Source organism: Ochotona princeps, chromosome 20 (assembly GCF_030435755.1).
Source record: "Ochotona princeps isolate mOchPri1 chromosome 20, mOchPri1.hap1, whole genome shotgun sequence".
NCBI classification, from domain to species: Eukaryota; Metazoa; Chordata; class Mammalia; order Lagomorpha; family Ochotonidae; genus Ochotona; species Ochotona princeps.
Genome location: NC_080851.1, coordinates 10,140,163 through 10,155,958, shown reverse-complemented (window position 1 = coordinate 10,155,958; position 15,796 = coordinate 10,140,163). Strand labels below are relative to the sequence as shown.

General features: G+C 41.3%; 1 protein-coding gene across 1 annotated transcript in view; it reads right to left on the bottom strand.

The window, feature by feature from the left end:
• Positions 1–15,796, bottom strand: part of VPS50 (VPS50 subunit of EARP/GARPII complex) — a 71,697-nt gene that overhangs the window by 10,279 nt on the left and 45,622 nt on the right. The window contains exons 19-23 of the mRNA XM_058678138.1: positions 13,276–13,394; positions 12,169–12,275; positions 8,699–8,820; positions 4,477–4,557; positions 771–919 (exon numbers count right to left, since the gene is read on the bottom strand). Of these exons, the coding sequence (XP_058534121.1) occupies positions 771–919; positions 4,477–4,557; positions 8,699–8,820; positions 12,169–12,275; positions 13,276–13,394 (578 nt within the window). The remainder of the gene's footprint in view (positions 1–770; positions 920–4,476; positions 4,558–8,698; positions 8,821–12,168; positions 12,276–13,275; positions 13,395–15,796) is intronic.

Genomic DNA, 15,796 nt, shown 5'->3' with positions numbered 1-15,796 from the left:
TTGCTTTAAACGTATTCATAGATTGGGGGATTTCTAAATGCCAGGAACCACTCGTGCTGATGTGCGCATCAACCACACTTAAGGCTAGAATCACCATTGTGGATAGGAATGCATACAGTAAAATGCAATGCTTTTTAAGCTGTATTTAGGCAAAGACTGAGGCTCACACTGTGGTGCAATAAGGTAAGCTGGGGCCTGCACAGTCAGTGTTTCATATCCGAGTGCTAGTTCAAGTACTGGCTGCTCCAGCTCTGCTCCAGGTCCTCAATGATGTGCCTGGCTGGGAGGGCGGCAAAAGATCGCCACATCCCCTGGACTTTCATCACCTGTGTCGGGGAGCAGTTCGGATTCCAGGCTCCTGGCTTCAGCCTGGCACAGCACCAACTGCTGTGGCTACTTGGGGGAGTAAGTCAGCACATGGAATATCCTGAATATCCTACTCTTAATCTCTCTGCTTTCCTGTCACTTTTCCTTTCAAAACAAATAAATCTTTCACAAAAAAAGGAAAAAAATGTGCATGCATTTTTAAAAAAAGGATAATGTTACTAAACATGGAAACGTCAAACATTTTCTTCTTTCCATTTAAATTTCTGAAAATCAAAGACAGAGTTTGAAAGACCAATTGGTAATCTCTGTTAGGATGTACTTCTCAGAACAGCTAAACATGTACTGTTAGAAGTCTAATTATACAGTGTTTACTCTTAGAACCTTCCTTAAATATTTAACAGCAAAACAACTGTTTTGTGGGTTTTTTTTTTTAAACAACTTACAAGGATTCTGTGGCTACCACTCTTTCAGCCAACCCGTACAACGTGTCCCCAGACGTCAAAACCACGAGGTGACTGAGGTGTGGGCTCGGCACCTTCTCCTTTCTTTCCTCTGCCGCTGTGAGAGTGGCAGCAGGGTCGGCTGAAACTTCCTGAAGATGCAACAGACAGACACAGATGCCTGAAACAGCCACTCGCACAGGAAGAAGTCAGCAGGTTCTCGTAACGCCAGAACGCAATGAAAACACTCTGAAGCATACGAGGATTACACTTAGCTTCCCATTCCATCCACCCCCACCCCTTGCTGTTCTGCTGTGTAACTGCTACAAGTTTCCTTTCTTCAAAAAGTGAAAAGGTTCCTGAATAATATCATTCAACTCTAGACATGCCCACTTCGCCGTGACCTGAAGTCAGCCTGCACCAGAGACTGCTGGGAATTTACCCACATCTCACAGAGACAACAGGGAAGGTGCCCCTCAAGAATTTGCAGAAAAAATGACGAGACTGCCTCATTTCAAGTTCAACCCTCCATTAGCGTAAGCGGGGTTAAGGGGTAGTGACAGCACGGCTGTCCTGTCTGTGCCTGGAGACAGGTGACCGATGAAAGAGAAGATGGCTGCCCGGAGTGCAGAGCAGGACAGGCTGCTCTGCACTGTCCAGGAGACGTCCTGAGCCTCTGGCGGGGAAGTGCATGTGGCTCCACTGGTACCTGATGCCACGCCAACCAGCAACTAATCGTCTCATTTCCGACTCCACAGAAATGCAGTCTATGTCACAAACTAACAGACTGGCACAGCAGGACTTCTGAAAACATGCTCACTAACTGATCCTTAACGCACAGCAAAGAGCTCTGAGTAAATCAAAACAATGGCTCCTCTCACCCATGAAGGTGGGGAGAAAAAAAAAGAACGAAAAAAGCTACTTGAACTCACTGACATACGGGCATGGGTCTTTCTGAGGGTGGGAGGTAGTGTCTTAGGCAAGCAGGTGTCAACCAGCTACTTGGAGTAGCTGCTGGAACAGAAGAGCTTCCAATGAACCCAAGTCTTTCAATAAAGACGCAAGCCATGTGAACAGGCTCTTAGCAAGGCACACGTGGAGGAAACTGCATACCACTGACTTCAACAGTCACTACATCCAACGTCAGAAAACTGGATCTCATTGCCGCACTGCAGGGGACTGAGGGGCAGGGCCAGCTGTTAAGGTAGTGACAGCACCACCGCACTGTGAAAAGAACAACTCCGTGGTGTCACAGGCCACAGTGACGGGCTCCTAGCAACACTTAAGATAGCACAAGTTCAGTCACTTCAGGGAGAAACGTCATGGGAAACACAACCACGCACATTTCCAAAACAATCCGCTTCAACTGCAAACAGGTACTATAATTTTAGTATACATACAGGTCTTTCAAGTACTGAAACGGCAATAAATTCCCTTTATTTATAGAAAATTATGAAAGGAAAAAAGTTAATAGAATAAATGCTATGAACATTATGCAAAAGCTCATAGTACAAAAGGATCGCTACTTAAAAGCAAAAGTTGTCAGAATACACATTAATCTCTGCCCCACTCCCTTTGACAAAAAGTTTGTATGATTCTGACTGAATTGTAGAATGCCGAGATGCAAGTTTGCCAGCTTTACGTCCCCGTTACTTTTCCCCCTCACAGAAAAGGAACTAACTCTGCTGCAGCAAAAAAAAAAAAAAAAAAAAAAAAAAAAGAAGAAAAAGAAAGAAAGAAAGAAAAAAGGAAAAAAGAACAGGAGAAATCCCAGTTCACATAATGCAATACTGCCTGGAACCACACGGTCACCTGTGCTACTTAAGTGTGGCAGTTATGTGGCCCTACACAGGGAGACATCCTGGCGTCACTTGGGAGCCCCTTCTCTCCCCTCTCTCATTCAATCACACCCGAGCAGATACTTCTTTATGTGTCTGCTCCGTCACGATGCCACCACTCTAACCAGCCCTCAACCCCCTTTTTCAAATAATACTCACTTATTATTCCTTACTTAAAAGGCCAAAGTGACAAAGAGGATTGGAGAAAGAAAATTCCCCATTTACAGATTTGACTCCCTAAGCCAGGGCTGCACCAGGCCCAAGTCAGGACCTCGGGACTCACTGTGGGTCTCCATGCAGGCGAAAGCCACCACTGGTTGTCTCCCTGGATATGCACATCAGAAAACTGAAGCAGAAGATGTCAGGGCCCAACCCTAGGGCCTCTGCTATGTCCACAGGCATCCCACGCGCTGTCTGACACATGGCACTGAATACATGCCTCAGAGATCTTTCTGAAGTTCACTCTTTCATGATTAGAAAAACTCATCAAACACACATACATATATCTATAATCTGTAGAGAAATAATTTATTTGTGGGGGTCAGCATGCTGGCTCAATGGGCTAATCTCCACCTTGCAACAACGGCATTCTATGTGGTTCATGTCCTAGCCGCTCCACTTCCCATCCAGCTCCCTGATAATGCTCCTTGGAAAGCACTGGGAGATGGCCCAAAGCCTTTGGAGCCTGCACTCACAAGGGAGATCCAGAAGGAGCTCAGCTCCAGCCGTGTGGCCATCTGGGGAGTGAACTAGATAATGGAAGATCTTTCTCTCTGTCTCTCCTTCTCTGTGTATAATCTGTCTTTCCACTAAACACAAACACATCTTTAAAAAGAAGTATTTGTGACGCTGAACGTATTTTCGATTTAGATCCTCATTAATGATTTAGGGGTCTCATCGGCAGGTGGTCCTGGAGGGCAATGGTGGGCACAGGGGACGTGGCACGAGCTGGAGGAACACGCAGGTGGTCACGTGCATGGCAGGGAGGGCTGGCAGCATTCTCCTCGCTCCAACTCGCTCTTTCAGAGCCCGCTGGATTTGTCCCCCACTTCACAGGGTTTTTACCAGAAGGCCTTCCTTCCACTGCTCCCAGTTAACGCTGACATTTTAGGCAGAATAAAAATTACAGTAATTATCTGCCTAAAAGCTGATGTTTGCCTTCAGGAAAATACACTTCACAAGAACAAGAGAGTCATAAAAATGTCACGCTGACATAACTCAATGGTATATACTTAGTGCGCACTTAGAAAAGCTCCTAACTGGCTTGGTCCTGCACTTCACACCAGTTCATGAAATCAAAGGTGTGTCCTTTGAAGACTTCAAGACTTTCTCTTGATGGCTCACATTTTTTAGCCTTTCTTGCAACTAATTTACTGCCACAAAGAAAATTCTTAATTATGGACTTTTTGGGACAAATTTAAAACACATTTTTGTTACCAAGAATTTAAAGTTGGTCAAAAGACTAAAAGCAAACAAATGGGTCAGCATCACCGAAAATATAACTAAACTTCACTTTTACAGAGCTATCATGGCCTATGCCGATTTGTCTTCCTACTTTTCTTCCATTAAACATCTCACACTGTGCTTTGATGTGTCAAAGTTTCTTGGTTGACACTGAACTTCTATGACAAATTATTTCAGGTGGCAATGACGCTATTTTACCTTTCAAAGCTTAAAGAGAAATAAAAATGACAGAAGAACTGTATGGAAAACATAAATCATCAACAATGTGGTTTTTTTTCTTTAAACTTTAACTGACATGTAAAAAAAGATATAAGGAGAACTATCACATTTTTCATTTAGTTGGTGCCACAGTGATTAGGCTATAAATTATTTAATAGCCAAAGGAATAACTGCAATTCATGACTTACAAGATCAATGAGGCTTTCCTGTATTCTGTTCAGAGTCGTTCTCAGTCTGCTGCTACTAAGGCCAAGTCCTGTTGATTCCAACTGAAAACAAGGAAGGAAGACATTTTACATCACTTTGGAGACAAACGTGCAAATGCCAAGTCTTCACTTTATCTGGTGAGTCTTCACTGACATAATTAGCCTCCAGAGTTTCTAAACGGTGTTTAAATATCTCAACACATCATGCAAAGAAATAATCTTTGCTTTTAAGAAAAACAAAGACCCATTTATTCATGTGTTTTGACATCGACCAATTTCATAAATGATCAAAACATGGCTAATCAGAATTTCTTACAAAGTCATTGGTTTCAATTACAAAAGTTAAGACGTTAAAATATTAAAGACAAGATACTCTTTTACTTAGGGGTTACTGTACGTTGCTTCTGTAGAAGTACAATAATGTTTTAAGTGTTATTTCTCTTATGTAAATAACAGACGACCTGAATATTCACTCAAAACTCACAAAATCTTCCATTAGGATAGGTAAACATTTCTCATTACAATTCTACTCACCACAACAAAACCAAAGCAATGACAAACAGCCTTCAAGCCTACATAGAAGAGGATAAAGCAGAGGATGACCCGACTTAAGGACATGAAAAGTACCTTGTAAACCCCTGGTGTGATGTCTCAGTTGACGGGAATCAAGTTAAATTTAAAGGTGATCATATTTATATCCAGGCATCTGGAAAACATTAGCTACTACAATGCTTCCTAGATGTCAGTAAATTTAAAACATTACTTGTTTAACAAAGGATAGTCTCAGATACGGCACTGTGGCTTAACAGGGCAAGCCTCCGCCTGCAACGCTAGCATCTCACATTGCCATGGGTTCAAGTTCTGGTTGCTCTACTTGCAATCCAGTTCCCTGCTGATGAACATGGGAAAACAGTGGAAGACGTTCCAAGTGCTTGCAGCCCTAGAATCACAGGGGAGAGCCAGACAAAGCTCCTGGCTCCTGGCGTCAGACCAGCTCTGGCTGTTGTGGCCATTTTGGAGAGTGAACCAGAGGATCGAATGTCTGTTTCTCCTTCTCTCTTTGTAACTGCCTTTCAAAGGAAAATCTTAAAAAGAAAAGGACACTGTTGACATCGTCATAAAAATTCTGTGTAATTACGGAGGGAAATAAACACACAAGCCTGTGCACACACTGCATGTTCTCCACTCCCGTGAGACATGAGGATGACAAATTAACATGTCTCAGGAGTCCCAAACTGAAACAGCTGGGAGAGGACACCATGCATAAACTTCATGCACTCCTTGCTTCTTTTTCATGACGGTATTATTTATACCCAGTCAAGCTCAGCTGCTGGCAGCACAGAGCATGAGGCATGTGGGCAGCTGTAAACCATCTTGCAGCCAGCATCACCACCACAAACACAACCCTCCTGCAGATGAGCTCGGGTCTTCCGTGTTCCCTGTTCCCCCGTCCTAAATTCCTGGTCTACTGTCTGTCACTACAGCTTTTGTATTCTCCAAAATTTGATATAAATAGAATCACAGCCTATATATCTTTGCATCTGACTTCCTTAGCATGCTTCTGAAATTCATTCATGCTGTCAGCCTCTTGGCAATCCTCTTTTTCTTCCTTTCCTCTCTCTTCCACTGCCATTCAATAAAAGTAATAAATTCAAATGGAAAGAAATACTTGTAAAGAAATGGGACTGAGACTGTTTATTTTGGTGCAGAATTGTGAAATACAGGCATAGATTTATCATATGTTTCAAAACTCCTCATATGCAAGAGTTTCAAAAATGCACCCAAATTAACATTTTTTATTTAATTTTCTGTGAAGCTTTTGAAGGGTGTGCCCTTCTCTAAACCGGGATGTTTAAACACCAAAAATCAATTCCTTGCAGCTCTGGGTGCTATACCGCCCAGTCTGTTCGTGGTGAGGCTGTCTTCCTGGCTTTCAGATGCCACTCTCCTGCTGTGTTCTTGCCCAGCCTTCATTCTGGTCACATGGCAGTAGACAGTAAGCTCTCTGGAGACCCATCCTCATGACCTCATTTGATCCTGATTTTGTACCCCAAAAATCTGTCTCCAGATACCATCACATTGAGGTGAGGGCTTCAACTTGAATTTTAGAACAGTGTGAACTTCTGTCCAAATAGATCAGCTAGAATTCAGATGCACTGCTTGTGGAAATGAAAGAAGGTGTGGTCTTGGAAAGGATACACTTTAAAAAGCAGTGTCACAGTACCCTTTAATGTTAAAGACATTTTTATTATATGAACCAAAAATTCCACTTCTAGGTGTGTACTAAAGAGAACTGAAAATAACATATGTTCCAACATACAGCTGAATATTCACAGTGATATTTTTGAAATAACCCAAAACAGAACCCAAAAGGTTTACTGACTGGTGGAGAAATAGACTGTGCTACATGCCCCCTGTGGGCCTCTGTTAGTGATAAAGGCACACAGACAGCCGAGAGGTTTACAGCATTAATGAATTTCAGAAGCATGCTAAGGAAGTCAGATGCAATGGGTTGGGGGAGGCTGAAACCAAGAGCTGGCAACACATTTGGCTTGGCAGGTGGCAAGTACCCAACTAAATGACCAGCTACCTCCCAAGTCAGATACTAGCAGGAAGCCAGGACTGGGAGCAGAACTAAGAACTGAACCATGGCAATGTGACATGACTCTGTCTGAGCATCCCAACGAGCATCGTACTGGCTGTGCCAAATGCTCACCCATCCACCAACTGTATAATATCCTTCTACATACAGAAAAATGCAGTGTTCATACATTTATTCTACTGAACCTGCTCATGTTTTCATATTCCTATTGCAGCTACAAGTTAGCATTAGTAAATATAATCACAATAGAAAAAGTCCTTTCTAAAAAATACAAGAGGAACCGAAAATACTACATTCACAGTTCATCTTCGATACTGATATGTACACTTTATACTAGCTTTCCATTGTAATATATAGGTGGTCATCAGACTAATAACAGAAACTTATGCAAGTGATATCTATTTGTTTCAACATGATTAAATAGTTCAGTCTCATAGAATCAAAACACTTTATAAAATGTCAAATATTAGGTTCTTCAAAACACACGCAGCATATCTTACAATACACATCTGACCACACTCTGCTGGCTTTCTCAGGTTCTGCTGCACCCCACTATACGCAAACCTATCTCAGTATATAATTAGCTGCACAGCTGTCTCCTCAATCTTTCTGGTCCCCCAAAGTTAGAGCAGGCACAGCCCACGAGACAGAGTAGCGCTCATCTGGAGGACTCAAAGATTCGGACAATTAGTTAAAACCTCAGGATGGTTTTCTTCTGTTAAGACTTGTTTAGTAAGTTTTTTGATTCAGAGTGATGGAATAATACATACGTTAGAGTAACAGATTCTCAAGCAATAGTTCGTCTCTGAATTTCTTAGCATTCACTATAAGAATTTTTTTTTCAGAATTAAAAATACGGAAAATTCAAATCCTGTGCTCAAAACTATGTTTTTGATATACTGGTAGTTCCAACAAAAGTATGACTATTTATATGATACATATAACTATATATCCAAATATACATGTTTTCAAAAACAGTAAGAAATAAGAAAAGTTCACATTATGAAATATCCACGTATCTCCATAATTTGCTTTTATACAGAAAACTGCCAAACATCTAGGCAAATCCTATAATAAATTCCAATTATCAGACTAGTCAATTGCCTACTATCTTGTTATTCTCCATTAGAAGAAAAAAATACAACTCACTGAGGTACAGGAATCATTAATTTGTGGCAGGCAGATGGTTCAATTAAAAGATTTTTAATTATGTTAAAAAAATATTGGTCATTATCTTCTGAATGTATTAGTGACTGCTACTATCGTCAGCCAATACTTAAAATGTCTTAGTTACTGTGCAGTAATTATATACTGGGCTACATTTAAACAAAGCAACCTGTACACGTCTCACTGCCAAAATATGTCAAGGTTAGAAACAGTTGTCACACTTCTGCCAGAAATCTGAATAAAATACAATGTTTATCACATCAAGGCTTAAAAGTCATAGACAGGCAGACAGAAAGATGGTATTGCTAATTTTTCATTTAACATCTGATTATCAATATATTATTTGGCTATCAAACAAAACGAAAAATTCTATTTCACTTCCAAAAATGAAGAAGTTTAACACAAGCGGATTTTTCTTTCCAAGGGTTGACTTACCGAATCATTCCGACCAAAAAAGGTGTATACTGCATACAAGTAATAATCAAACAGCTGGGACATGAAATGGATAACATCAAAGGCAATTGGCTTAAGAATATTCATCATCTGCATGTATTTCCCTGAAAATAAATAAATAAATACATAAAATTAGGTGGAAAAATATCATCTGTTATTCCACAAGTACAAAATGCTCACAGAAATACAATATTAAAATATGTAAGTGAATGAAATATTTCCTCAGTGACATGAGCCAAGCTTCAAGGATTCAGCAGTCCTCTGGGGTTAGTGCCTGCTGCTCCAGACAGCACAGACTATCAACACTTCAGTAGCTTGGGAAGCTTCCCGGGACCACACAGCTGCGAATGGTATCTCCACAATGATGTCCTCCCATTACAACATTTCACTGCTTCTCCAATTTTTAAAGAACTCCGATTCTCTTCCACAAATGACCCTGTTCTAGGAGAGTCTATTTAAAACAATTCCTTTAAAAATGTTTAAGTGGAAGAAAGCCAAACACAGCATCATTGAGAAAAAGTGTTGTTGAAAAAGCAAAATGAAAAGATGACACATGGAAAACACTGTCCATTCCCCTGACTCCTTGCCCCGTGAAATATTTGTGCCAGAGGCCAAGAACATTTCTTGCTCACTACATCATTCAAGAGTTCACCACATTCAAAGTGCCAAGAACAGGCCCGGCGGCTTGGCATAGCAGCTAAAGTCCTCACCTTGAACACTCCAGGATCCCATATGGGCGCCGGTTCTAATCCCGGCAGCTCCACTTCCCATCCAGCTCCCTGCTTGTGACCCGGGAAAGCAGTTGAGGACGGCCTAAAGAATTGGGACCCTGCACCCACATGGGAGACCCAGAAGAGGTTCCTGGTTCCTGGCTGTGGATCGGCGCAGCACCGGCCGTTGTACTTACTTGCGGAGTCAATCATCGGACAGAAGGTCTTCCTCTCTGTCTCTCCTCCTCTATGCATATCTGACTTTGCAATAAAAAACAAATAAATCTTTATTACAAAAATGCCAAGAACACAACTTCCTCATTCCTTCTGCCAGGAGATGTCAATATTCCAATCCCCTTGTATTCCAGGGCTGGGGAATCTATTTTCTGCCAAAGGCCACTTACGTATTTGTGACACCTGTCATGGGCCATATAAGATTAGCAACTTAAAAATTAGCCTGCTATAGACTTTCTGAACTTCAAATTCTACCTGCGGTTGCCTTGGTAGGGCTAGAACAAATGCTTTCATGGAACTCACACAGCCAGCATGTTGAATGATCCCCCACTCCTACGTGGTCAAATACTGACATGCTTGCTCAACTATCTGAAGGGAGGGCCAGAGACAGGATCAGTTAAAACAAACAAACAAACAAAAAACCTCTAAGTTGAAAGGCCTGGGCAGGGGATGGGAGACAGGGAGAGGGAGAGAGGGAAAAGAAGAGGGGGAGAGAGAGACAAACACACAATGACAGAGACCAACTTTCCATTTGCCGATACACTCTCCTAATGGCTGCAACGGACCAGCCTGTGCCAGGTCAAAGCTGGCAGCCTAGAACTCCATCCAGGTCTCCAAGGTCAAAAGCAGAGGCCCAAGTATTTAGGCCACCTTCTGTTTGCTCACATGTATTAGCAGGGAGTTAGATCAGAAGTGGAGCAGTGGGGACTCAAAAGGCTACTCTGATATGGGAAACTAACTGTGGCAGTTGGTGGCTTAACTCACTGAGTCACAGTGCTACCCAAGTTCTCCTGATATAAAGCAAACATCCAGTTTTATAGATAAGAAGATGAACCTAAGACACTGTTTCTTGATGTTCCTTCTGCTTACCAAGAAATTAACAGTTGCAGTTCATGTGTGCTAAATTTAAATAGAATGAAACATAACATCTGCCCCTGTTCAATTTTGCTTCACCCTTGCATTTCTTTTGCCTTGATTCCAATGATTATATGCCTTTTAGAACAACAAGCAAAATTACCAACCTACAATCTCTTTCTAACTGGGCATGACAGGAAACATGAATAATTACTTGGGGTTGATTCTGTCATTTTCCCACCCTCGCTCTCTCCAACCACAGCAAGAGCTTTATCCAACCCCTTCACTTCCCTTGACGTGCAGAAGCACACCAGGTCTCCCATTGTGGAGCCTGCCCTAGCCCGGGGAAAGCTTTAAGCACCCCAACCTTCCGGGGTTCCCCACTGGGCTATCCCTTCACAGCTCAGAATGAAGAAGCACATGGAACCGAGCTACAGATGGGTAAGAGCTGAAGTGCATCAGGAGTGAAAAATAAACCCTTGTGGTCAAAAGCCCAAGGAGTCAGGGCCTTTATTACTTCAAGATCATCTGAGGCTGGAGGAGAAGAGGGGTACCAAGCCACTGCCAGGGATCTGAATGGTGACTACAGAGAAGAAGAAATCAGCACAGGTTTACTCCTTTACCTTCGAAGGGCACAACTAAGACAGGCACATAGGATTACCGAGACAGACAGACTACGAAGGGGAGGAGCCATCAGGTAGAGTGGGTCTACCAAACAACGCGGGAGCTGGTACAAGACTACCTCTCAGCAGCCTCCCACTTCATGCCACGATGTTGTTAGCTTTCTCAGATCCAAGAAGTCAATGCTTCTGACAAAAATCAGCCACACAACAGCTTTTTAGAACTGGCTGTTTTTCTGTGTGCCACAGAAATGCACACCTTTTATTTTTTCTCTCTCAAACTCATAATTACCTTTCCACATTTCCTCTAAACACAGAAGTACTGAAGCATTCTGTATACTTGATCCCATTCAGAAATGAGATTCAGAAATTGTCTTGACGAACAAAGACCATTTCATCAGAGCCCCTCCATAAATACATTAACCACACTTAACAGAAAATCACTCTGAATCCTGATTGGCACAGCTGACAATTAACATGAGGAAACCACCCTGTAACATATTTGTCACAGGCACAGACATGTCTGTGAAATGTAAAGGGTGAATTTAGAATGTCAAAACACATTTTAAAAAATCACTCTCAAATCTGTGTATTTCAAATGACATTTCTTCATGTTATTGACCTATCTGCAATAAGAACACATCTTATAATCAGAACATTCACTTCTCACTCTGCGAGCTAATGGGGAGATTGTGAAGATCCCTGAAACAATGAGTAAGAAAGACACTGTCTCAGTGTGAAACGTGTATTATCCACATGCACCCCAAGCCACCCAGAGCATTGCCAGGGACTTTCAATCACTTCTACTATTGCAAGAACAATACGCAGACACAAAGCCCAGCAAGCAGCTAACTGAAACAGACTAACATCTATCTTGACTTCACACCATTCGGAACAATTAAGACAAGAAGCATTAACAAATAATTTTAAATTCCTTATGAGGAGATGGGGAACTTCAAGTAAAATACTTCTAGTAACAAACATATCCTAAGTGCTATTTTTTTTTAAAACGTTTAAAGGTGTAAGTACTTACCAACAAGCCTGATTACATTTAATGTTGTATTTGTTAAGATAGGTGCATTCACTTTATTTAAACTGTAATCTGATTTCTTCCTGCTTTTTAGGGTTTCTCGAGAAACACTTCATGTAGACAAACAAACCAAAAAAAAGAGTTGCTGTTAGGATTATAAAGTAATAAACTAGTAAGTCATTTATTAGCATCTAGCTTTTCTTCACTATTTACTGGAAATCTTACTGTCAGGTATAAAGAGAACCTTCCTCCTTGGATAATTCATAGTCCACAGGGGATATCAGGTAAGCAAGCAAAGAATTAAAGTGATGTAAATGTAATTCTTTTATTCTAAGACAAGTTCAACCATTTTAAAAAGCTGCATTATTTTAAATAGATTTTTTTATAAGGAAATTATGTACCTAGATACAAATGTGCAAAGCTTCCTGATTCTAGAAACACAAAAAATAAAACACAATACTTCCCTTCTACTCTAAATAAAACATGAGAGATGACAGAGTTTGAGGCTGAGAACTGGTACTGAATTCAAAAGACAAATGAACATTACCTGACAGGTGAAGGGAAAAGAGGAGCATGTAACAGAACAGATCATGCTCACAGCAGCACATACAGGTCACAGTGCTAGCCCACGGATGAAGCGAATAGAGGGAAAAGTGACATGAAAAGAACCTAAGGCCACATCACTGAAAGCCATCAAACCGGATGTGTATGAACCTCCTCATCAACTAGAAAATACCATGATTTTATCTGAATATAATAAAATGGTCTAAATTGCTATCTAAGCATGGATTTGAAGGAGGCAAGACTGGAGATACAAAGCCAAGCACAGGTGACACACTGACAATCTGTCTCAGACGGCTAGCAGAAACCAGGAAGGGAGTGGTGGGACGCCGGCGAGACAGATAAACTCAAGGAACACCCACAAGGCAGAATCAGTAGTAACTATGAAATGACAGACTTCTGGGAATCATCTTTCTAAACAGATTTTGTTATTAGATGCTGTAACACCAAAAACACCTTAGCTTTGCACTGCTGTCTTTTTTCTTAACCTTCCGTGGACATGTGAAGAGCTCCTGAAATGCTAAATCCCACATGCTCGGCGGCAGTTACCTCTTCACAGGAGCGTCACCCGTCTGCTCGTCCACGTAGTCCCGCTTGAGCTCCTCAGGAACGTCACTGTCACTGTCATACTCCTGATAGGCACTCTTCTCTTGCTCATCAGACTCGTACTGCGAGAACACAAGACACTTAACAAGGCATTGCAGAAGCCGTAAAGCACCCAGTTCTACAAGAAACTGCTCAAGAAAATTCTCAATAGTGGAGCTTTAATTTTGTCATTAAGAACTACATTATCTTTCTGTTTACTCCATATCCTACTGGAAGAGCTAAAAAAAAATTATAACTAAAGGCTTATAATGTTCAACAAAATCAAACAAGAGCAAAACAAAGACCCCACTTGCTTTAAGGAGAAAAAGAGTTAGGTTAGATTCTCTTCCAGAGTCTCTTGCAGGTTTCATGAGCCTTACTTCCAGTGTTCCCATTGCTTCTAAAGAGGTGGAGCATCCAGTTCTGGCAGACTCAAAGTACTGATTCACCCTAACGAAGACCCACAATACACACACAGACATTCTAATTCACAATGATGAGGTTTCCTTCCAAGGGCAGCTTAAGAAATCAGGCTTAACAATGAAGATCCTACTGAGAGCAAGGGCAAAAGTGGTGGATTTACTCAAGCTGAAGGGTGTCTTGCTAACGTTTTCACCATCTTTGGGCAACACGGCCCCATGCCACAGTGCGAAAAGAGAGCAGAATTCCTGAGTAGCACACAAAGATGTGGCATCATTATCATCATCATCAGTCAATGTAACATGTTAACACGATTACACAACAGTTAACATTTATTGAGTGTGCAAAGGAGTACTATGCAATGTGTTTCATGAACCATATCATTGAATCCTAGAAAACAATTACATGAGGCAACTATATTCCTATGTAATAGTCTAGGAAACCAAGAATGCAAAAATACAGAAAGTTAATCCCCTGATTTACAATTATTTTTTGAGGATCTGTGCACAAAAGCCATTATGGTAGGCCTTAGAGTTGGACTCATTCTAAGCTGTATCTGGAAAGACTGGATCACACAGGATTTGAACTTTTTCACTTTTGAGATTTTTTCACAGCATGGGAGGTGTTCTCTGACACAGTGAGATGCTGAGTAGACACAGACAGGAGTTCTACACAGATCGGGGCCTCCTGGTGGGAGCAGAGCTTCCCAACTGCAGAGTGTGTGAAAACTCAGTGTTCAAACGTTCACCTACTTACTACGTACCTGGAACCACAACCCTAGTACTTACAATGCTTTTATGGTCTTGATAAGACATATTTACAGGAGCAGACACTTTGAGCGACGCAATGCGCATGTCCCCAGCTGGGCAAACAAGTTTAGTTCAGTCAGTGTTCATGGCAACTTTACAGAACACGACTGTTGCAAACACTTTGAAGTAAAGGTTATGCAAGTTTTTCATCACTATCATGAGGATATTATATGATCCCCAAATCCTCGGAATGACTTAACTCAGGTAAATTTAGTCAACTTTAAAAGTCAAAATGTCACCAAGGATCACTGAGTCATAACTAAGAACACTCTCTACTATGACAGAATTTAAACTTGACAAACATAACAATAGTAAGCCATGAGTCTATGGCAGCATTTAACATTTAATGAAAAATATTTTATTCAAAGAAGTAATATTGAAATATATTTATCTGCATGCTATCATTTTAAGTAAAATATAGGCAGGCAAATTCTTTTGTCACCATAATAGTGCAAAGTTCAATTTTGCCAAATCTGAAATACAAATTTTCAACATTTAGTCATTAAAAAAAAAAAGGTTTCTCTTAATTGAGCAGAAAGTGAGCAACACTAAGTTTCACCAGAAAATGCAAACAAGAGAATTTCTGTTATCATTTGATACTTCTTGACTGTAGTTACGATCTTTGGATTACAAAGTTACAAAATGAAGGCAAAAGAAATTCCTCAGGGTCAAACCCAGGTCACAGCTCCCTTGTTCAGCTGGTGATAGGCTGTACACACCACTCCAGGCCTGAGGATACGACATTAATGCAGGATATTGCTGTAGCATATGTGTTTGCCTATTTGCTCAGCTTAGCAGATCTGAAGCATGAAAACATGCCTCAGTCAAAAGTTACCATTTTACAACTAAAAGAAAGTTATGCAAAAATAATTCTAGTCAGTTTTGGAATAAGTTAATTCTGTATTAATTAACACTAAAGCTTGTTATATTTTTCAAAATTCCAAGTTATGTGTATTAACTGTGTTGTTCAGTATTGGGGCTGTGTGATGGCTCAATTGACTAATCCTCCACTGAAAGGACTGTTACCCAGTGTGGGCTCCAGTTTGAGTCCCAACTGCTCCCCTTCCCATCCAGCTCCCTGCTCACAGCCTAGGAAAGCAGAAGAGCATGGCTAAAACCCTGGGACCCTGCATCTGCGTGGGAAAGCCACAGGAAGTTTCTGGTTCCTGGCCTCAGAATGGCCCAACTCTGGTCATTGCGACCAGCTGGGGAGTGAACCAAAGGATGGAAGATCTTTTCTCTCTTTCTCTCTCTCT